This window comes from Scophthalmus maximus, chromosome 4 (assembly GCF_022379125.1).
Source record: "Scophthalmus maximus strain ysfricsl-2021 chromosome 4, ASM2237912v1, whole genome shotgun sequence".
Classification (NCBI taxonomy): Eukaryota; Metazoa; Chordata; class Actinopteri; order Pleuronectiformes; family Scophthalmidae; genus Scophthalmus; species Scophthalmus maximus.
In genome coordinates, this window is record NC_061518.1 from 8,494,662 (window position 1) to 8,517,413 (window position 22,752).

Below are 22,752 nucleotides of genomic sequence, written 5' to 3' on the forward strand. Positions count from 1 at the left end.
TTGAGGGGTTTGAGCTGCGGCAAATACACTTCTTCACTTCCACCAATGCTGTGATAAAAGACTAATATCTTACAAGCAAGATGAATTTCTTCCACCTGACTCTTTTCATTTGACCACCATGTGATCTAGTGACAATACATCACCTTTAAAATGCAATGTAAGAAATTCTTGGTACTGAAAGGCATTCTTGGAACCAGAAGCGTAAAGCGTAAATCCTATTTTGCTCTCATGCTTTTATTCGGTCTAGATGTTTTCGTGTGACGTGATGTTTTATTTGCATGCTTTTTAAGCAACTCCTTGGGAAGCCACAAAATAAATGATAAGCTCTCGCTTGACTGATGTTCCTTGTCAAATTTTTAATTTTAGTGTTATGGTATTTGGTGAGAGACACAATCCACTCTTGTATCGAGTCAAAAAGGCTTTTCACCTTTGCTATATCACATGCACTAACCAGTGAAAAGTGAAGTACTCAGATGAGCACTGGTGACTGGTGACAGACACAGTATGTAATACCTGCTTCATCAACTTGACAACTCTTATTTTTTCTTTGGGTTCTACTCCTACTGCTGAAAATAAGTATAATAAGGAAGTTGAATGACAACTCAGATTGCTCTCATTTTCTATTTTAATTTCATATTATGGAAACCAGCCTATATACCTGACTGGAACCTTTTGGTAGAGCCCAGTGTCTCACATCCAATATTCTGAGAAAGACCTAATGTTTTTAAAATCACTTCCATCCAAGGGGTTGTTGTCTCATTTGCTCAGCCCTCCACATGGCCTTCACCAGATAGGTTTGCCTTTGCGTTATGTTTTCTTTACTTCAACACCCATGCTTTACATTTCCTTTTGAGTTGTTATGTTTCATTTCATAAACACATTTTTGCACTTTTGATTACTGTGTTGACTCTTATTTTTTTTGCAAATCCCAAGCCAAGGTTTGTAACAAGTAGCACAAAATATACATACAACATATCACTTGGACAATCATAAGTCAATAGTTTAAAGTACTTATACTGTAGCTTTGGAGGTATCATTCAGAATATGTTTTTCATGTGAGATGGAACTAAATATGCTTTGTTTGTTCTAAATCTAACCAAACTGAAACATTTAATTTATATTTGTAATATAATATTCATTCATTAAGTTTTTGTCTGTTATTTGATCAAATGTCATTGCAGGCTCTCCCGTTCTCTGGGAATTTTAACACGTGATTATTTTCCTGTAAGCTGTCTAGGCTTTGCTCCCCCCCCCCCCCCCCCCCCCCCCCCCCTCATAGTTAAACATGAGTTTACTGATGTCATTGTTTCTACTCACACAAGTATTGTGTCACACAAGTTACGCCATTGGTTAGGGACCATTGATAAATGCGATTATGTAAAGTTATGCATCATTTTTTCCAAGACAATATCTTACAGCTAGTTCAGCCAAATTACATCGGTCAATATGACCAGTCACAGCATTGACTCCAGTATGACCTGAGGTTCACTGTGATGAAGTATTTTTTTTCTAGGTCCGTATTTTATTTTATAGGACTTGAAATGCTGCATCTGCTGGACAGTAAATAACGGCCAGGAAATGTCTCATATACCTGAGAGTTACTGAGGGGTGTGAACATACCTCACTGACTGTACTAGTCTAGTCCCCCCCCCCCCCCCCCCACACACACACCACCATAATTGTGTCATCATGCATTCTTCACATTTAATGTGATTGGATTTCCATAAATGCCATATTTTCTGCATGACTGCAGTTTCTTCTTTGTGAATTCTAAGAAATTCTCTCTCCAGGCTGTATGATGCAGTTGGTGGGCCATGTTGAATCAAGGCTCGGATAGCCTTGCAATAGTGCTGATCAGGATATGAAACCTTAAGTTTCTCTACAGGTTGTGTATTTGTTATAGAGATGAGAAAGATAAATTCAGTTTAGTAGTAGTGGCTGTACATTTTGTTCTGAACTTACTGAAAGCAGCCAAAGATCCGACTGCCACCTGGTGGTTGTGAAACCTTTTTGGTTTTAAACCTTTGTCCGTTTTTGGTCCTGTTTTCCTTGTCAGTTATCAATGTGGACTGTATGACAGGTAAACACACACACACACACACACACACACACATACACACACACACACACACACACACACACACACATACACACACACACACACACACACACACACACACACACACACACACACACACACACACACACACACACACACACACACACATACACACAATCTGATTTAGTGTACCTAACATCCAGGGCACTATGTCACCCTTAAACTGGACAGGATGTCGTTTTAAAGAAAAGGTTATTCGAAGATGGAAAGTGTAACTGAGTTTAAGATGCTGTTAAGGTTTGAAAAAACTACAAAATCAAGAGATTAAAGTCTCAGAGGATTTCCACCCTCTTAGTTAACCAATTAATAGCTGGACTGAGCAACAGACAATGTATTTTTTGTCACATGCATCGACAAAGGACAGCATGTGAGAGGCATTCTAGTAAAAACCACTGCACTGTCCCAGGAAATAAATAAAACTATGGCAATGGTGCAATCTGTTTTCCTCATGTAATAAATACAGTTCTGAAAGACAACACTTACTCACAGGCTTGTCAGATGGGATTTCTATTCTATCTATATTTTCATCTGAAACAAATGTTCAACTTGCTGGCATGGAAGTCCTGAAAGCCCCCCCCCCCCCCCCCCCTAGTGGCCTGTATAAAATAATATATAGGTCAAATAGCCGTTCTTGGACTGTAGGGGGCAGCATTGCGCTCCACGGTGTTACAGCCTGCCGGAAAGTCATTAGAAGAAGAAGAAGAAGAGAAAGAAAGAAAGAAAGAAGAAGAAGAAGAAGAAGAAGAAGAAGAAGAAGAAGAAGAAGAAGAAGAAGAAGTGGTAGTAGTAGTGGTAGTAGTAAAAGTAGTAGAATTAAAGGTGGAGTAGTTGTGGTTGTCGCTGTTGTTTTCTGTGGGCACAGATGGAGAGTGATCATCAGCAGCAGCCAAAAGTAAGAAAACACACGGACCAATAACAATGATCGATGTATGGCGGGAGGAGGAGGAGGTCGCGGAATGGTGTTTTGGCGCAAACGGTTCAAACTTTGCAACAAAACTAACGGAAGGTGGAAGGAAAGGACGTGAGACACGTTTGTCGAGTGGTGGTCGCAGACGAGATTTTAACACGAGTGTGTCGACGCGACGAGCTGGAGCCACAACTGTTGTTGTTGTTGTTGTTGTTGTTGTTGTTGTCGTCGTCGTCGTCGTCGTTGTAGTTGTTGTGAGTGGACCAGAGAGGGGAGGACGTGGTGTGTTGTAAAGAGATGATGGTGTGGAGGAAAGAGAATGAGGAGGAAGAGAGGAGCACATTTAGCTTTAAGCAGGGGGCGGTGACAGTGCAAAGAAAGAACCATGGAGCAGTGAAGCCTGTGGGGGGAGGGAGGGAGACAGGAATACACATCTCGTTACAAAGAAAACCGCGAAATCAGATCGGACATACAGGAATGACGAAGGTCTTGAAAGATGGAAATGTTGCTGGCAGAGGAGACTGGCAGGGTGAGAGAAGTAGAGTCATCAAGGGGTTTGTGTTCAGTTCAGGTTAGAGCTGCAACTAACGAGCTTTCTCATAGTCGATTAATCTGTCTACCGTTTTCTCGATTAATCGATTCGTTGTTTGGTCCATAAAAGAAACAGAAAAACTCCAAGATGATGTTTTGTTTTGTCCACACACCAAAGATATTTAGTTCACTGTCACAAAGGAGCAGAGAAACCAGAAAATATTTACATTTAAGAAGCTGAAATCAGAGAATTTTGACCTTTAAAAAACCCCCGTATTAATCAATTATCAAAATAGTTGGCGATTAATTTAGTAATCGATTGATTGTTGCAGCTCTGGTTCAGTTTAGTTTATGCACAAAAACGTTTTAAAAATACAAAAACAATCAAATAGGACACATTGGAGATGAGTGAAATGTGACTTGCTATCTGGAGCTTGAGAATAGGGGCCCAAATAATAAACAGCCAGTATCTATAATGGATAAAGCGCATACTGTATATGTACAGATACATTTTCAACCTTTACCTAACTGTGTAAATGGACCATGGTCTCCATTTGTATTTTTTTTTAGTCTCAACTTAACTCCAAAGCACCGACCAGTCATTGAGGAGTTCAGAAGAAATATCAACTTCAACCTGATAGAAAGGTCCAAGTGAATCATTTTTTTCAATCCAGACGCATCACAACAGACCAGCAGCTAGGCCCGTCACGATAACTTCTTTACACTGCACGATATATCCTCCCAGACATTATTGCGATTAACAATATTATCGTCATTTTAAGACTATTTTTTGACACTGAACCACGTGCGCTTGGTCGTTGCGTGTGCAGGTCTTCCACCATATGTGTCGCTGGTGAGAGAAATGTTATCCAAAGTTTAGACCTCCGACAAAAAACAAGCAATTGGAAGAACATGGTGCCTTTAGACAAATACTTAGAAATCCATTTTTTCTGACATTTCATATAGCCAACCAGTAATTGATTAATCGTAGGACGAGAAATGAAGACACAATGGCTTTTATGGAGGTCAATAATAATGATTGAGTTAATATTCATGTATGGTACGATAAGACGAAACAGCAGCTGTCAAAATGTTCCCCAGATCTCAACCTCTGTGTTCATTCGTCTTTAAAATGACAAAAGTTAGTTTAATTTGAAGCTGCTGCTGCTCTTGTCCTCCTGGTCAGCACAGATTCTACTCTGTTGAATGTATCGGCTTTATGACTAATTAAGTTTGCTATTTCCAGCCTCACGTGTCGATCCAGAAGGGATTGGTCCTTCCTCCTCTGCGAAAGTGCAAGAGTTGCTGCTCGCCGGGCCAGTATCATTGTCCATTTTGCTCCACCGCTTTTTTCAAACCCACAACGCTCTCCAGAGTTCGACTTCATCTCGCCCATCATCTGAGGAGAGCCTTTTACGTTGGAGGTAAGGTGTCCACATCCTCTGCTCTGTAATGACCTGATGGCTTCGGCAAAGCGTTTCCTTGATAATGGAATGTGGCGTTCATATTTTTCAGAGCACACGATCCATAGATGCGGCCTGGTTTGCAGGAAACAGCAACATTACCACTGTTTGTACTGCACAGCCACAGCGATATTGAGAATAGATATCCTTAGTCATCTGTCGCTGTGCCACAATGCTCAACAGCAGAAAGCCCAACCCTTAGAGGATGGCAAGACACAGGGAGAGCAAACGGATGGACTAGGCGCTCCATCGCTAACCCCTGGAGAGACCCCTTCATATTACATAGTAAGGCTTTGATAATGTATGATGCACTTTTAAGTGAGCCGTGTAACATTCTGCCTAAAGTAGTTAAATTTAACACATTGGATTAATATTCTGTCACATAAAGAAATGTATCTGCACCAACATGGACCCATCCTGGTAGTGGGTGATGTAAATCTTGGGCTACTTCTAATTTTGTTCTTCATGAATAACCAGAACTTTTTCTCACTATCTTTTGTCAATTTTTTCCCCTGTCAAGTCAACATTTACAGACAAGGACAGAGCCAGCTTTGGACATTCACACTTAAACGCTGCGTCATATTACCTAAAAACACAAGTCCCTTTGTTTTTGTAACAAGACCATACTGATTTCATTTCATTTAAAATATTTCTGCTGTCCCCACAGGACAGCGGCGATGACAGTGACAACATCGCCATCGTCCCAGAGTCGGACAGAAGCCAAGGAGCGGGCAGCAGCCAGCTAGTGTCTCCCGTCATCCCCAAGCCCAGCCAATGTGACACTGTGGGGCAAACGAACAGAACTACGGCGCCAGACTCTTCTAAATGTCACCAAAGTGTCCAGACAAACATAGAAAAACCACAAGACTGTGATGAATTCTACTTCATGAACCTTGTGAAACTGTTCAAAAAGCTGTCCCTCAAGAAAAAGGCAGATGTCAGGATGAAAATTGAGAGACTTCTCTTTGAAGCTGAGTTTGACTAGAAAAGGGTTTATACACTCTAGAAACATTTTGTGTGTAATGTTTTATTGGAAAGCAGGGATTTACAACATGGCATAATTTCCTGTCATGTGTATTTTAAATCTTATGGATCAAAACAAGTGTCATACTTGCAGACCATTAGCATCCCCCCCAAAAAATCCAAAAGGACTCTCAAATGTGTCTGCAATTTGTTTGCAACAGTAATTTGTAAAATGTAATGATTATGATTTGCCAGTATTCAGTGCTCACAATTCAACTTTGTGAAATGGGCTCCTGGTTAGTTACAAATATAGAGATGTCAGAGTACACTGATCAAACTACAAGAAACAAGGATGAAAAGGTTTGACTGGACCCTCAAACAACTACCTCTGGATTTTGGGAATATTCTTTATTCCAGTGTGCTGCTACTGTCCCCTTTTCCCATACTCAAAATAGTACCATTTTTTTATTGGAGCATTATTTTGTGTAGTTATAGATGTGCATGTTGTGTATAAAAGTTACTGTACCTTGATACAAGACATATGAATGTACTGGATAAAGAGACTGCTCAGCCAACTACAGCTGCAGAAATGGTCTCCGATCGAGACACTACCAATACCAATACTTTTGCCAGTGTGTCTTAAATAGACAACATAATTCAAGCTCCTGTCTGTTAATCCAATGTTGTAAATTGTTTTTTAATGTAATTAAAGTGCCTGTATTTTCTATCCTTCAACTCTGTTTTTGTATTTTCAGTTTTAAATTCCAATTCATTTTCTTTCCCAGCCTTCTTGATCTTTTGGATATTTGTGTGGAAAGACAGACACAAATCTTATGTATGATTACTTTAATAGCTATGAAAGGCATTTGTTATACAAAAATAAGTTATATTTGCAGTTATGTAAAATAATTATTGTGTGAAAATCACCTGAGGTACATGGTTATACAGTAGAAGTGTAAGGAACACATTAATCTCAACTCACAATCCACATGCCTGAGTTTGAATAGACTTTCCAGTACAAGAGCTAATGCAAATTTGCAAATGCTAATTTTAACAGTGTATGCCATGAACAGTGAGACAAGATCACAGTAAAGTAAATGCTTTTCTGTCGTGTGCTACATTAAAATGTACAATAACAATTGTGGTTCCCAACCTGCTGAATCATCCTGGTTTTCGAGTTTTATAACCACAACATCGCTGATTTGATTTACAAGCGGGATACTTATTTATTTTTACACCCATCTCTCCCCATGTTTCCTATCTTCATCTTCACTGTCCATTATACACTGAAAATATCCCCTCGGAAGGAAAAATCAGCATCAACACTGTCGATTACCAAGTAAAGCATAGAGTGATTGTTTTCTCGAGGCACGGAGATGTAAAATCACCCAGGACCTCACAAGATAAACAGTTTATTCTGTTATCCTCTTCCGTTTATTTTTAGCCTACTTTCACAAAGTAGTTACGTGCACTCTTTGTATATCATGCATATAGAATCTTTTGTAGAGTTCTTTTCTATTTGTATCATATAATTTTGCAATATTTCATTATCTACCTCTTATCTAATCATATTACGACCCAATTATGGAGCCCAGGTTGAAAACCAGTGGTTACCACAGTATTAATGACACTGCTAAAAAGACATTACTCTCTAATATATTTTCAAAATATTTTCTCAGTCAACTTTACATTTCTGACCGAATAAGAGGAGCTGTGGGCATCTATATTCTTTCATTCATCCACTGATTTGTAGCAGTAGACTCCATGCTTGTGCTGTGGTGGTGGGAAGCCAAAGCTGCGGACCCCTGGCTCGGAGGGCCCACAGTTTTTGCGTGGCCTGGTGATGGGATAGCGAACGCTTCCGTCAGCCAGCCAGCCAGCGTCACAGTGGTCCAACCCTCTGAACTGCCAGGCAGCGTAGAGCTGTCCAACTTTGGCGACCTCCGCCCCGTCCTCATGACACACCTGCTGAGCCTCGGTCAGGTTCATCTTGCGATAGGGTTGAAGATAGTAGACTCTCCCTTTGAAGGAAACATTGAAAAACATTGACACCGTTGGTCTCACACCACCTTCCGCTTCTTTTCTTTTTTAAAAAGCCGTCTAACCTCGGAGTGAGGAGGTGAAGCAGAAGACATCGTAGTGATGAAGGTGCAGGCGCCGTCTGCCGTAGTTTCGAACACCCGCAGCGAGGCCGTGCCCCCCGCAGGGCACTCTGGGTCGGGTGATGGGGTACTGGACTGTCCCGTCAGCCAGCCAGCCGGCATTGCACCAGTTCAGGCCCTCCTTCCAGGACTGGAGGAGCTGTGTGAAGGTGGCCAGCGAGGAGTCCTGCTCCTCACAGACCTGCTGGGCTCCCAGGAAGCTCAGGAGGTAACGACCCCGAGGGTGTTGGTAGGGAAACACCACACCTGGGCGGAGGAATAAGATAAACTGTAACACAAAGTGTGTGGCCTTCGAAGTATAGACACTAACATGTTCACCTTGGAGTAGCACAGTACTCCTGCCATTAGTACATCTACTCTGACTACTTCTCTTAATACTACAATTATAATTAGTATTGCTTTGAGGGGTGTAAAAAACCCAGAGGCAATTCTCTAAAATCTAAACAAAGTTACATATAAATATGACTTATATTTACACACTTTCAGATCATATCATAATCTCCCATGTACATCATTTTAAAACCCCAAGAAATATGCTTCTTATAACTCCAGAACTTGCCTGAGAAATATGCATCGGTAACAAAGTCATTATTGATAATTTTCTGTCCATCCAATAGTTAAACTAAACAAGCACCAGTGGTAAATTCGGCTCAGTTAATTTTCCATAATATAACAAAAAATAGTCCAAAAAAATAAGGCTCAATTTGTTGCATTATCCGGAGAGCTGGGGGAAAAGGATTGGGATTAGGAAACTTTTTGACAGTCAGATCTGGCAACACTGAATGAAGATTACCTCGTAGCTCCAGGTCAATGAAAGTGCTCTTGTCCTCCAGTCCGTCCACCACCTCGCAGCGGTAGCGGCCCGTGTCATTCAACTGGAGTTCAGTCATAAACAGTGCAGCATCACCTGGGACGTCTCGTCTGAGCTGCACACGGCCCCTAGACACATCGACACACTGTGACTTGTAGTTAAAGTCAGACAAGATCACACAACAATATTCTAGCACGAAATAATAACTTTTCCTTTTCAACAACCTGAAATTCCCAAAGCTTCGACATCGGGAGCCGATCGCCACCATCACGTCTACTTCCTGTCCCCCAGACGCGGGGAGCCAGGACCACTTGACCCTGACCTCTCTTGTTGGTGAGCTCAACTCAGGCTCATACCAAAACCTGCATGGCAGAGTGACGTTGCTCCCTCTGACTGCAAACACTGATGCCTGAGCGGGGTCCACATGGATCCTCACACCACTGAAAGGAACTGTAGGAAATATAGACATCACATACAAAGAAACAGAGCTTACAAATATGGACTGAATGAACACGTGTTACACTTATTTGTATGGGAAACCTGAAGCCAGATGAAATGATACATGATGTGCATACTTTCTCTGTTGCCATTTCCACCGAAGAGGTCGCGGTAGAAGAAATTGTTTTGGATTGTGGGGGCACTCTGGGTCAGCCGAGTCCCCAACAACAACAGCAGCAGAGTTTGGAGGCAACGAATCATCATCCAGGCTGCGAGGACAAATCCTGAGTCCAAATGGTCTCTTCTGTGCAATCTTTAAACATGTGGAGAGAAATAGTAGCTCAATTAAAATCGGGTGTTGTGGCCTGACAGCGCCACAAGGGGGCAGCGTGACACCATGTTGGAAAGCTCTAACGTTGTTCGTGAAAAAGGGTCACAGCTTCTGCCACCCGGAAAGTTCTCGCCTCACAAAGTCCGTAAAAACAATGTTTGCAACCGAACAACTCTTTCTTAACAATTACCAATTAGCAGATTTTTATTGCCAAACTGCAGGTAGGCTATAAATATATCACAGCGCACCTGGAGGCCAGGTGAGAACAAAACTGTATTTTTTTCTTTTAAAAAGTCGAAATGCAAAAGTCTCGAAATCCAGAGGTTAGTTTGACTAATAAAGAGACTCACGTTATAAAGAGTATGATATGCTCCCTTATCATAACTCACCACAAACCACCTTGATGCTGTGCCTGCGTGGTTTCAGTCCCCACGGAAGAAACGACCTGGTGCTGAGGAGCTGAAGGAAAAGGATGTGCAGGAGGAGTCAAACGTCTCCGAGAGAGGAAACTGGTTTACCGGCTCAAAGCACTCGAAGCATCAATCACATGCGTAGTCTCCTCCGATCCTTGATGAGAAAGCAAGGGTAACCATATGGTCGGACGGTCAATAATCCTATCTGTTGTATTCAACAACTGGGACAGCAGCCCAGCATGTTGGACAGTGATGCCTCGTCTGAAGTGGTCCACAGTTGTTTTTATCAGTAGCCTAATAATATCGGACACGATAACAAGTCCTGCCAATGAAATTTCAATTTTTATATTTCAGTCGGTGGATTTTATTCCCACAAACGTCACCTTCCCCCTCTGAATTCCATACTCAAATTTAACATATCAAATCTAACAATATAGATATTGTGTTGTCACTTATGCTCTTGTGTTTTCGTTTTGCTGTATGTTCAGACAATTTGCCCGTCTTTGTATGTAATGTCTTATTGTATTTGCTGTATTTGTGTGTATTAATTGAATTACTGCCAGTAACTTTTGATGATTAAAGTAAAATTTCCACTAAATAAAATGTTCTCTCTCCAAACACCATAACGTATGGACTGTTAACTCTCCTTCATTTGCACATCCATTTTGCACCCTTCCCGTTTTGCACTGTCATAAGCTAGTTTTTATAGTTATAGTTTAATATTTAATTTAATTTTGTATTTTTATTTTATGTAGGATTGATGTATGTTTAATGTATGTATGTTTGTAACTGCTGCTGGATGCCTGAATTTCCCTCGGGATAAATAAAGTATCTACTAAAATAAACTAAACTACTAAATATGAACTTAAGGTATGATTATGATTTTATTAAAAGTGAACTTTTTATTCTGCAAAACGTTGCCCTGTGAATCACTGTCCTACAGCACCAACCACTTGTTTTGGTCCTGTTCCCACAAACGCTTATCACAGAAATTTTGTGTATTTTTTCACTGTATAGGCTCAACCATAAAAAAAAAAGAAGAAAAGGCTCATATTGTGTGGGGTGATACTTTGCGGCTACAACTCCTAAACTCTCTGAAAGCAGATGTTCGCTGCAGAAGGTCCCCACATCAGTCCAGCTGGCAGCTGTGTTTTCCTGCAAGCCCAATTATCTTTTATAGGAAATCCTTCTGGAAAACATATACAAAATACACATCAACATACAGTAGGCATGGACATACACAGTGAGGACAGGGATGCACCGTCATCCACTGCATGTAGATGAAAGCTGTTGCCAGGGGCCAGGCATACCAGGACTGTGATCTGAGCAGCCAGATGAGGGGCTAACAGCGTGTCATTACCCTCATAAACAACAGTTTGTGCTTTGGGCAGGAAACCAGAATGCAAGTGACAGCCGGTTTATCGTCAAAACATTTAATTCTGTTTTTTCTGAGAGTTTCAAGTCCCTGAAATTGAGAGGTTTCAGTCGTATTGCACAAACGGAACTCAGACCGTTTGTGTAATACGTGCTCTGGATCCAGTCCCTTTACATTCCTCAAGAACATATATATATATATATATATATATATATATATATATATATATATATATATATATATATTTTGGTTTATATCATCATCTGACCAACACTGTTGCAACTGGTCCAGTTTACTAAAGCAAGGCAAAAACATGTTTCATCTCTATTGATTGGAAAGAAATACACGGGTTTCTCATAACATTTATTAAATAATCTTAGTACAAGAGCAATGCTTAATAAAAAAAAAAAAAAAGTAAAATTATGCTTATTTTCTAGACATTTTTCACCTATTTCACATTTGTTGTAAAAATTATCAAATTACAATGAAATCAAATGTAAGGATAAAGCAGAAAAAACTGCTAAAATTTGGAAAATACATACATCACATGAAAAACCTAATGTAAAAAGCCCAACATTTTGTCATTCAATCTTTTCATTGAGTGTGCCGCAGTTCAAATTTGAAAATTTAAATTTCCTGCTCCTTGACATTTTTTCTTTTCCAGGATACTTGGAAATGCCAAAAAATATACAATATATTGCACAGACCCTGCTGAAAACAGCATCTGGAAAAACTCTACTGTTAAAACTGTTAAAACAGGAAGGACAGAAAAGTTTGAAAACCGGCAATTTAGCTCCGAGGTGAAAGGACCGTTATCAAGACTCCAGACTTGACAGAGCCTGAAATCGATCCGGATTCTTAAAGGGAGAAAATAATACAAAAAGCAAACCTGTGCAAATGTGTATAGATCTACTAAAACCAATGACACTGAACAGGCGACTCTCTGTGAGCACAAACAAGCTGCAATGTCAAACAATTTATTAACATAAACATAAAAAAAAAATGTCACTAGTCAGAAAGTGCTACAAGTGTTTAAGTCCAAGCTATCGCCGTTAAATACAAAACAGATGATTCTGGTCAAGATGCATTCTCCACTGCGGTCTGCAGAGATGGGGCAGCTGGATGAGCGTGGAGCACATACAGTACATGTTTATGGATGAGTGTCTAGTCATCGCAGCCCAGCAGCTCCATGCGTAGAGCGATGCGCTCGTGCCACTCCCAGGGGACGACTCGGACATATTGGGCGTAGAACGGAGGTTCAAATAGATTCTTCTTGTGGGTGTTGTTGTCAACGTTGCCTTGGAAAAGCTGCAAATAAATGTTTGGGTTGTGGTTAAAGCAAAAACGATTACTCATTGAGCAGAGGTTAATCTATACAAAGCGTGGGCTGTTCAACTTTGTTCAATTTTCCTTTGACATTTCTGCTGACTAACACAAGTGTAATTTGCGTTGGACACAACCCATCAAATGTCTTAGGGACAAATTGTTATCAGACGTCGTTTTTTTCATCAATGTGAGCTGTGCTGCTTTCTGACAACTCCACAAACTACAGTGGGTCCTACCAGCCGCGCCCAGGTTGCTCAGAGCGTTCAGACAAAGCCCCGAGCAGCACCATTATGCCATGAGCCTACTGGCTCTGTGCCCAATAAAAACATCAAAGCTCTTTTTTTTGGGGGTCTAGACACTGTAATTAAAATGCCCCAATAAAGGAAAGAAAAAAATGTTTTAAAAAAAAGCACTAGTTCTCTCGGTAGAAGTAAATTGTTATTTTAAGAAAGAGAGCCCAAAAGGAAACTGAGAGGCTGATAATTATGTATGACTGTTTTTTTAGAAAAACTGTAGGCTTCGCATATTACCACATAAAGTCAAGGGTTGATGCAAAAACACCTTGAAAAAAGAGATTATTCATCACTCTTAAGAGACTGACCCCCAAAAATTCTTCTTCTTTTTGAGACAAACAGAACATATACAGTATACTGTATTAGGGAAAGTCCTTTTAGGGATTAAAACATGTCTGACCTTATCATTGCCGGTGATCTCGTCCTTCACTGTATTCCATGACTCGCCATCGTTACTGTAAGCAACTTTGAACACCGACACAAACTGCACCACCCCAAAGTCCTTCGCCCCCTGAGTGATGATGCCTGTGAGGCGCGTTGTCTTCTCAAGATCCACCTGATGGAGGGACAACGAAAACAGTGACTCTCTGCAACATGTGCTGCCATCAAAGGATTTAAAAAATTTTTTTTTTTTACCAATAATGATATTGAACCAGTTTGATTTTCCTCACCTGGATCCACTCGGAGCGGTTGTTGCAGGCCGGAGACCAGGCGTTGGTCTTTCCCTGCTTATCCAGTCGCGCAAACTGAGGGTGCCACGTGAAGGTGTCAATGCCCCACGTGCGGTAAGAGCTGGTGGCGGAAAGCTGCCCGTCTGAGACGAGACGAGACTTCATCCCCAGAGGCTCTGAGCAACCTGCCGTGTTTGAATAAACTGTGAATCAAGAGCAGGTGGAAAGACGGTGGGAGGGAAAGCCACAGGGGGAGAAAGAGAGGAAAAGAGGGGGGCGACAAATGAATACACCCAAAGAAAAGACCAATCAGCTTCCACCATCACCCTTTAAAGAAAATTAGGAACTGTCACAAAGCTTGTGACTGATTAAAGTCATTATTACACCCACCAATGAGCAAGTGGAGGAAATACAGAGAAGTGCACAGGGCAGAAGAATGCATGCAGAGTGCATCCAGCTTTGAATACAGCGTATATGAATTTACCATGTTCCTCTGTGAATGTCAAAGACAAAGGACAAGAGGACTGAGGTGGACAAAACACAAATATGTGTCTTTCAATCTGTGAGTGTTTGTAACAGCTATTTCTATCAATACACAGCGAGGGCAGCCCACAGAGTTCTGTTTATACTAGACATCTTCTATGCGGTCAAACCACGGCTGGATGTTTTGGCAGTTTGGATAAACTCTTTGACTGTCATTCTGCTCGTCAGCGAAACCACAGTAAAAAGAAATCAACACAGTGAAGACAAAAGGGGAGATAAACAAAAGAGCCTTTCTTCGCTTTTTCCTAGGAATTTAAACGTTATTTCACAATGGCAACATCATAAATCCTACTGTAAAGGCCATCTGTCTTTTTTTCGTTTATATCAAGTTTGTTTTTTAACCTGCTGCTTCTATGTGCCAAGTAGAATCACAATTGTTTTTACCATTGAGTTCACAGCCCACCAGCTCCATGCGCAGGGTGCAGGCCCTGCGGCAAACCACGGGGATGATGCGGATGTACTGGGCCACGATTGGAGGGTCAAAAAGGTTGGTCTTTGTGCTGTCGTTATCTATGTTGCCAACAAAAACCTGCAATAAACCGATGCGGGAAAATGATGTGAGTAAGATGAGCATTTAACAAATCCTGAGTAACCTCTATTTAATACAAGGTATGGTCTAACCTTATCAGTCCGTTGGCCATCCATTTTGTAAGTGGTATAAGTGTTTCCATCGAAGCTGCTCGCCACCTTGAAGGCCTTGATATACTCAGCCGTGCCCATGCGACTGGCGCCCTGAGTGATGATGCCCGTCAGACGCATCTTCTTCTGCATATCAATCTGGAGTCAACAACAAGCGGGTCGAGGGTTAGTGAACCTCACCGCTCTCTCAGGTCAGTCATCATTGATGTGCTCAGTGTAGCTTCTCTCACCTCGATCCAGGGGTTCCTGTCATGGGCGGCTGACGTCCAGGCGTTGACGATGCCCTGGTTGTTGAGCCGAGCCAACTCCGGGCCCCAGCGCTGGAGACCCAGAATGCCGTAGTGCAAAGAGGAAGCAGAAATCTGCGACTCTACAATTGCGCCTCCCTCCATCCCCAACAGAGAAATGCAACCTGGGACATTGCAATGAGTCTATTACCAAAGGTGGAAGTAAATACTTAAAACAATTTTTGTTCAGCTAATTGTTCCTCTAGTTGTCCAAAATTAAGAATAAACATTTCTTCCAGTCCCCACTGGAAACTGAAGCTATAAATAGTTAGGAAAAAAAACAGTAATCTAGCTTTCATTTGGTTATGTAGGTTTATTATGTATTACCCAAAAAAAAGGGAAAATAATATATCTTGCCAGTCTTTTGGAATTAGTTCTAAAAAGTAAAATCAAACACAGTAATGTTCTCTTTATTTAATAATAACATATTAACATTTAATTTGAATAAATCTTATATTAGCTTAAACATTATATATTTTTTATACTTATGCTTGAGTAAACTAACAGCAAAGTCCATGATCAGGACATTCTGCAACTCATTGCACTAGAGATTATCATATTTAATGGGCACATAATCTGGCTAATCTAAGAGATATGCTCTTTGATAAATGGAGCTGTTGTGAAATACATATTTGCAGAAGTATGTCTGACAAAATTGGCCACTTTCAAGTGAATGGACATGTAAATCAGAGTAAAAGTGAACATACGTAGCTGGCACTGCTTTCCAACATATGGTGAGGGACACTGACAGGTGTAGTCTCCATCAAGATCTCTGCATTTCCCCCCATTCTTACAAGGCTGGTTGACACAGTCATTCACATCTGAAAATAAAAGAACAATTCACTTTTACTTTTTTTTTTTTTTAAGGACCAACATTTTTTTTTTTTTAACAAACTTGATGGTCACAGATGTGATGGACACCTGCTCACTAAAATTCACAGAGAGAACAGAGGGGAGGTAGAGGCAGGTGGAGGGCTACAATAGACTCATTGTGTCTGCAACACACAGTCGTCTCTCTAAAATGTGGGCACGATGACAGAAATGCCCCCTGAACCAGTTTAAAGGGCACGGCAGGTTAGGGGTCAAAGGCCACAGCTGATAGTGAAATCTTGTGTCTAGGCTCGATGAATGTGACCATGCCCAGGAGATTTATGAGGTTATATCTGTGTGCGTTTCGTAGCAACTGGTTAATGAGAATGGTGAGGACAGAGCTCTGGGTGACAGACAGGTGACTGGGCTGTGCCAGTGAATTTGTGTAATCTAAATGTCTTCTATATCCATGCTGGCAGTTAGGTAGATCCGAGACACGGGATACTCTGGACTGGACTGATGGTCAGACACGGTCAGACAAGACCCAGGCCACAGTATGGATGTATTATAAGATCATTCGTGAAGAGAGAACTGTAACTGTATCATTTAGTTAAAACAAAATTTGTCTCTGCCTCATCATTTTTTTTTGTTCTCTCCAGCTCAGGATGGTTTGTTGATGTGGTGAAACCCGTCAGTAAATGTTGGATGTGAGGTTTTCCAGTGTATCCTCCTTATACCGTAGATTGTTCCAACGACCATAGTGGCCATGGCAACACGGCAAGTCTGTCATCAGCACCCCCATTCCCAGACAAGGCCCATGAAACACCCCTCAAGCTCCACAAGGTGGCGTTCTTTGAGAGCAGCTCTAACTAGTGCAGAGGCATAATGTCAACTACGACAGCAACAACATCTTTTCACATGACCTAAAACCAACTGCTGATCATTCAAACACTACTCAATAGTAAAAAATAACCAAATCCAACAACATTACAGACCTCACTGTCTGTAATGCTTCTCTATATGCTGCTGGGTTTTTGAGTTTTTGAGGGACACATAGCTGATGAGACAGAAAACGGCAGGAACCTGTTTTTAGAACCTTTGGCAATAATTGTCTTTGCTATTACACATTATGACCTGGTCAATAACAGTAGTTCTTTGAGGGATTTATTGCCTTCAAGTGTATGTTGATATTATTCCCTCACCCTAGCTAATCAGAGGCAACTGAATCTATCAATGTGCGTATGTATGTATGAGGGAAGCTACCGTTTGTGTCTGTTTATGTCACATATGTATTAGGGTGATATGTAGGTTAATATGTATCTATCTATATTTATCATGGTACAGTGTATGCATCCAAAGTAATATATGATACGATAAAAAACCTATAAGCATTGTCGCAAGTGCAAGGTTGCGTTAATGTTGATCCAAAATAAGATTTTGAAGGGGGAAAAAAGAACGATAAAAGAAATATATATTGTGTCACTTTTCCTGTACCCAAGAATCCAGACTAAAGTAGATGTCAGGACGACGTAATGCCACATGGGTCCGTCTGTTTAATTCTGGTTCCCGCTAACACTAAGAGGATTGCTCAAACTTAGACACAAATGCCTGTATGGCAGTGACAACACTGGCACCGCACAGCTAATAACACGAGAAACAAATTACCCTACAAACACCGTGAAATAGCCTTGCTGAATTGCTCTCTAAATCCAGCCCGCACCATACTGGCTGTACTTAACATTTTTCACTGTTTGGCAAAAACATCAGCAAGAAATTCAAGCCAAGTAATTCATGAAATTTGGCACCCAAAATTTGAGAGTGCCATGATTTTCAGATGAAATGCGACTATTGCTGATTTAATCTTGTCAGCCTTTGAAATGGGCTAAGTCAATAAACAGTATCTATATAATTTAATTAATCTTAATATATAATATATAATAAAAGGAACAGGTACCAGCCCATTATAGTCAAACTTCTGATGTCTGTCTGAGTCAAAATTAGAAAATGACTAGGAGTAGAAGACCAGGCTCCAAAAACACTACAATTGGTGGTCAGACTGTGGGCTGTGGGCCGGTGAGCTGTTCCATCACAAAACATAAAGTCATTTTCAAACTATAATTCTATCTTTCTTCGTCAGTAGGAGTTTTGCTCTCAGCAGTCATGCACACAAAGCTTAGTTGTTTCAACTCCCACTAATGGGCGTCAGCCATAGATCAAAAACCTTTTTCTTTTTCCAGAGGATTTGGATAACGTCACTCACACTTGTTGAATATAATCCTCTATTTCCCTCCTTCTCTCAGTCATCCCTCTACTAATAAACCAAAACCTCTGCAATAATTCCAACCCAATTTAACCATTATATTAAGAGGATATGGTGGAACTTATCAAATTCTTCATCTGATTTGGTCAAGCTTCAGCAAAAACAGATTCCATGTTGAACCTGTTTGGAAGGTGTTTGCACGCTAAGAGACTTGTAGAGATTCAACTTACTAATAAGCCAAACAGAGTGACCACAGAGCCCACTGAATGAGACCCTTTCATGAAACTGCTGAGCTGACAGCACGGGAAAACCTCACATGTCCACACCTTTGCTGTGAGTGGAGCCTACTACAATTTGTCTTACACTTCAAGGACTACTGACAAAATCTGACTCGTCTTTCTCCCGTTTTCATACTTTTTGTGTATTAAAATAAATCAGTGCAATTATAATTTTTTCGTGTCTTAATGCTCTTCTTTTTATTCAGGCAATAAAAAAGAGTGTGAACACTTACTGGTTTAATAAAATATACTGAAATGCATCGAGTTAATATTATGTCGTGTCTCCGTGGAAAATTACAAGATGGATGTGCACTCAGTGGAGACACAACGATGTAAGTGCAGATGTGTGTTTTTATCGATGCGACGGACAAAAAGAGGGCAGCTCGGGGCAACAAGTGACTCACTGATCTGACAGTGCACTCCCTCGAAGCTGGGCTGGCACTTGCAGGTGTACTCCTTGAAAACATCTCCTCGTCTGGTCGGAGCAATGATCTCGCATAATCCATCGTTTTTACAGGGGTTAGGGCTGCATGGTCCTGAGAGGAGGAAGGGGGGGGGATATGTTAGTTTTAGTGCATAACAACAATTATTAGTTGTCAGTTAATGAATTTCATTTCATCTTCTTCCTATACCTGTCTCTGTCAGGTTGCAGGTGTCTCCGCCGAAGCCATCCGCACAGATGCAGACGAAGGGATCGTCTCCGACACCTGTCACACACGTCCCTCCATTGTGGCAATGATTCACATCACAGTAGTCACCTGGATGAATGAGATTTGGAAAAAAGAGTGTGAGATGACTCCAGCGACAATGCAGCTGAGCAAATGAAGCTCACATTTTGGCGCATTAAGTTGAACTACGTAGGTGTATTTATTCAACTTGTTGCTGTGGAAAGCAGTGGTAACAATTTCTCTGCCGCCAGACGCCGCAGTGAACTGGATCCTTGAACTAGTTTTTTGAATGAGGAAACTCTTGGTCTTGTGTTATTGTTGTGCTAATGATGCTGCTCTCTCCACCAACAAGATTAAGCCACGGCTGACCAGAACAAGCTCCTGCTCAGTATGTTGAGTAGAAGAAATGAAGGCAGTCTGTGGTGAAACAAGGAGTGAGTGACAACAATTCATCATAAAATCAGTCCTAGGTAACTAACATTTTGGACTCAGGTGAAAGATAAAACTAAAAGGCTCCTTGATTTAAGAGAGCTCAGGAGGTTTCTTCAGTAAGTTAAGATCAACTAGATCCTATAAAACTCATTCAAAATCATAAAAATAACAATAAAATAAATGGCATGTAGTAGATTTGCATGTACTACAGCACATGAACATGTGTATTTAACAGTACGATTTCGGGGAAGAGAATCACCACGACTGAAGCAGCGGAGCCTGAGATCTCTTAACTCTGAGCTACTCTACAGTTCATTCACTGTAGGCCATGACTCATTCCCCTTAACCCCATTCACTAGTGAATTTCTTAAGAGAACCTCCCTCACAAAGTGAAATGCCTTTCAAACTCCACGCACCCAGGTTGTAACTTTACTGGGGGGAAAAGGTGGATCCACAGTGTTTGGAGTATCTGGCCTGTGTGTTGGTAACAACCGTGGTGCTGCAGTGCTGAGTCACAGATCCTGGTCAGATCAGGAAATGATGGCAGGGAATATCCAGTGGGAGCGGCAGGGCACAGTTTCATGAGTCACTCTAGAGCTGCCACAATGAAAGTGTAACTTAACCTCCAGCTCCAAGAATCATTCCACACATTGGGAAAAGGATTTTTTTTTTTAAAACTGGGCTGAGGAGGTGAGGGAGGTGGGCTGGGTGACTGTGACATTTTCAGGCCATGAAAAAACATCTTACTGGGAAAACTAAATTTGCTACAAAAGTTTATTATGCGGTTTGATAAAACTGGCAACTGAAAAAAGGAGCACTGAATGGCAGAGGTAAAAACTGAAAATATTTTAAGTATTTTGTTTATCTTTTTCATATTTATATATATGCAATAGTGTCTATTTCAGCATTTAAAATAAGCTGTGGTGATAGTTTGTCTCCTGCAACCAACAATATTTTCATAATTGAATTAATTTCATAAATTTTTTTCATTCATTGTCATAATATAGTGGGAAAATGCCCGTCACCCTTTTCTAAAGAGCAAGGTGGCCTCATCTAGCAAATCCTCAGAATAAAGAAGCTGGAGGTCGAGACAGTTTTACCGGTTTGCTTGAAAAATGCCTTTTTTCAACTAATCTACTATAAAAATGTTCAACAATTATTTTTCTGTACATTGACTAACTGATTAATCGACTTTTCGTTTCAGCTCTAACCGACTCATTGTAATGGTGTGGTCTATCGTCTACTGTATCAGTGTAAACAAATTTTGAACAACAGCACGTGTGCTGGATTAAGAGCTTGCAGGATTAGCCACGTTTCACGGAGGCATGCAGCTCTTTCTGGAATGAGCAGTTACACAACATGACAGTGTCGCGGCTCAGGACAGGCAGCACACCTGACTGACAGGTGTGTGTAGCAGGCAAAGCAACGGGGCCCTGAATGTATACAAACACAGGCTAAGACCCGGAGTTGGAAGTGCAGGTCATTTCCAGGTTGAACTAAAGTTTGGTGAGTGGACAGCTGGTTCGCGTAGGCCGCAGATGGTGTTAGTTTCCTACACCATCTGCAGCACCTCTTCAAGTGAGCAGAAAGGTTTCCCCAGGACGACAATACATAACAATACAACCCTAAAATACAGATTCAACATATGCATTGTCAACAGCGACGCATTGTGTCCACATATGCAGAGAAATGTATTTCACAAACTCCATTCTGCGGGTGATGGATGCAAGAAACAAAACCAGAAAAAAACCCATACAAGTCGGCTTCTGTTTATAAACCTACCTCTTACAATGTAACCACTTTACTTTGTAATAGCAGAGTCTCACATATAATAACGGGGTAGTCTCACAGTTAATCACCCAGTTCACCGTGACAGTAATAAGCTGGTATCTTGGACTTTATGGGTGTAGTGTACAAATTACATATTAACTGACCTCAGGGAAAAAACTGCCCACGGTCATGACTGCATCCTGAATGTTGACGTTGTTTTCATGGGTAATTTGTGGGTGGAAAACGTTGCAGACAGTCATTACTACGCTCAAACTTTTGTAAAGCAAAATGAAATACATTTAGCACAGATCAGTAGTTGGAATGAGCAGCCTGTTGCTGCACATTTCATTCATTAAAACCCCCACATTTCCCATCACCAGCAGCAGCAGCAGGCCAGTTTGACTACTTTAGACTTTAGTGGCATCATTAAAGGAAAAAAGGGAAGAAAAGGTCAAGGAAAGTGGGAACAGTTGGAGGTCACAATCAAAAGTGAATGAAAACCTGGTGTTAGAGGCAGAGAACTTAAAGAAAGGCTACGACATTGTCAGACAACAGGATGTCGTTTTTTAAAAAGTGGACTCACCTCTGACTGAAACCAGGCAAAGTAGAAGAGCTGATGTCGTTAGAAACGCTGTGATTGAATTTCCGGGACGCTTCATGATTGTTTACTCTCACTTTGTTTGCTCCGCCGTTTGTTTGTTTGTTTGTTTGTTTCGTCGGGGGCTGGACCTTCTCTCCAATGCCGCCTTCAAGTGCTGACGGAAAAAAACATGGAATTCGGAACTTAATGAAAAGGGAACGACGACGCGATGAATAAGGCAGCTGGGATTTTCTCATAATACCCGAGTTAGAGACATGTGACGTTTACAAAGGGGCGGGGCAATCAGAGCCGTGTCAGAGAACCGTCTCCCGGTGTTTTCATTCATGGGAGGGTTTTATTTTGGCCCTTGCACTATTATTGTCGTTCTTTTTCTCTCTTTCTTCATTTGTTGCGCTTAGGATGATCAAAATAAAAATACCTGTAGCTGAGGATGATTATCAAATACACATGAAAGAGAATAAACGTCACATTTTATGCACTTATTGGTGGGATCTGGATCATGGTCGTATTAACCTTTAAATTATTTAATCTGGGGGTCCTGAACCCCCAGCTGGTTGCTCACCTTGCCCACCCGGTAAGGGTTAAGGTAACCCAGCCTCCAAATGATCATCCTACTTCCAATATTTAAATTGAAGCTATTAAACATTTTAAGGGATGTCAA

The 22,752-nt window shown here is 41.1% G+C and overlaps 3 protein-coding genes across 5 annotated transcripts; 1 reads left to right on the forward strand and 2 right to left on the reverse strand.

The window, feature by feature from the left end:
- Nucleotides 1-2,848: 2,848 nt before the first annotated feature.
- On the forward strand, nt 2,849-6,718 carry LOC124849928. The gene is made up of 4 exons (XM_047331710.1): nt 2,849-3,011; nt 4,804-4,981; nt 5,073-5,305; nt 5,688-6,718. The coding sequence occupies exons 1-4, from the start codon at nt 2,982-2,984 to the stop codon at nt 6,003-6,005; spliced, it is 759 nt and encodes a 252-aa protein (XP_047187666.1). The 5' UTR covers nt 2,849-2,981; the 3' UTR covers nt 6,006-6,718.
- A 138-nt stretch (nt 6,719-6,856) lies between these two features.
- LOC118302633 (hyaluronan and proteoglycan link protein 3-like) lies at nt 6,857-10,409 on the reverse strand. Of its 2 annotated transcripts, XM_047331709.1 has the most exons (6): nt 10,115-10,409; nt 9,532-9,707; nt 9,181-9,406; nt 8,939-9,084; nt 8,089-8,391; nt 6,857-8,004 (listed from the first exon to the last, which is right to left on the reverse strand). In XM_047331709.1, the coding sequence occupies exons 2-6, from the start codon at nt 9,656-9,658 to the stop codon at nt 7,715-7,717; spliced, it is 1,092 nt and encodes a 363-aa protein (XP_047187665.1). In that variant the 5' UTR covers nt 9,659-9,707; nt 10,115-10,409; the 3' UTR covers nt 6,857-7,714. The 2 variants fall into 2 exon arrangements, with proteins under 2 accessions (XP_047187665.1, XP_035484827.2); XM_035628934.2 differs by lacking the exon at nt 10,115-10,409 and having other exon boundaries at nt 9,532-9,770.
- A 1,463-nt stretch (nt 10,410-11,872) lies between these two features.
- On the reverse strand, nt 11,873-22,347 carry LOC118302733 (EGF-like repeat and discoidin I-like domain-containing protein 3). 2 transcript variants are annotated; one of them, XM_035629115.2, is made up of 10 exons: nt 22,074-22,347; nt 19,253-19,378; nt 19,025-19,156; nt 15,980-16,093; nt 15,216-15,397; nt 14,968-15,123; nt 14,731-14,875; nt 13,804-13,988; nt 13,533-13,688; nt 11,873-12,821 (listed from the first exon to the last, which is right to left on the reverse strand). In XM_035629115.2, exons 1-10 carry the CDS (start codon nt 22,147-22,149, stop codon nt 12,678-12,680), a joined length of 1,416 nt encoding a protein of 471 aa, XP_035485008.1. In that variant the 5' UTR covers nt 22,150-22,347; the 3' UTR covers nt 11,873-12,677. The 2 variants fall into 2 exon arrangements, with proteins under 2 accessions (XP_035485008.1, XP_035485007.1); XM_035629114.2 differs by having other exon boundaries at nt 13,804-14,006.
- Nucleotides 22,348-22,752: the final 405 nt, after the last annotated feature.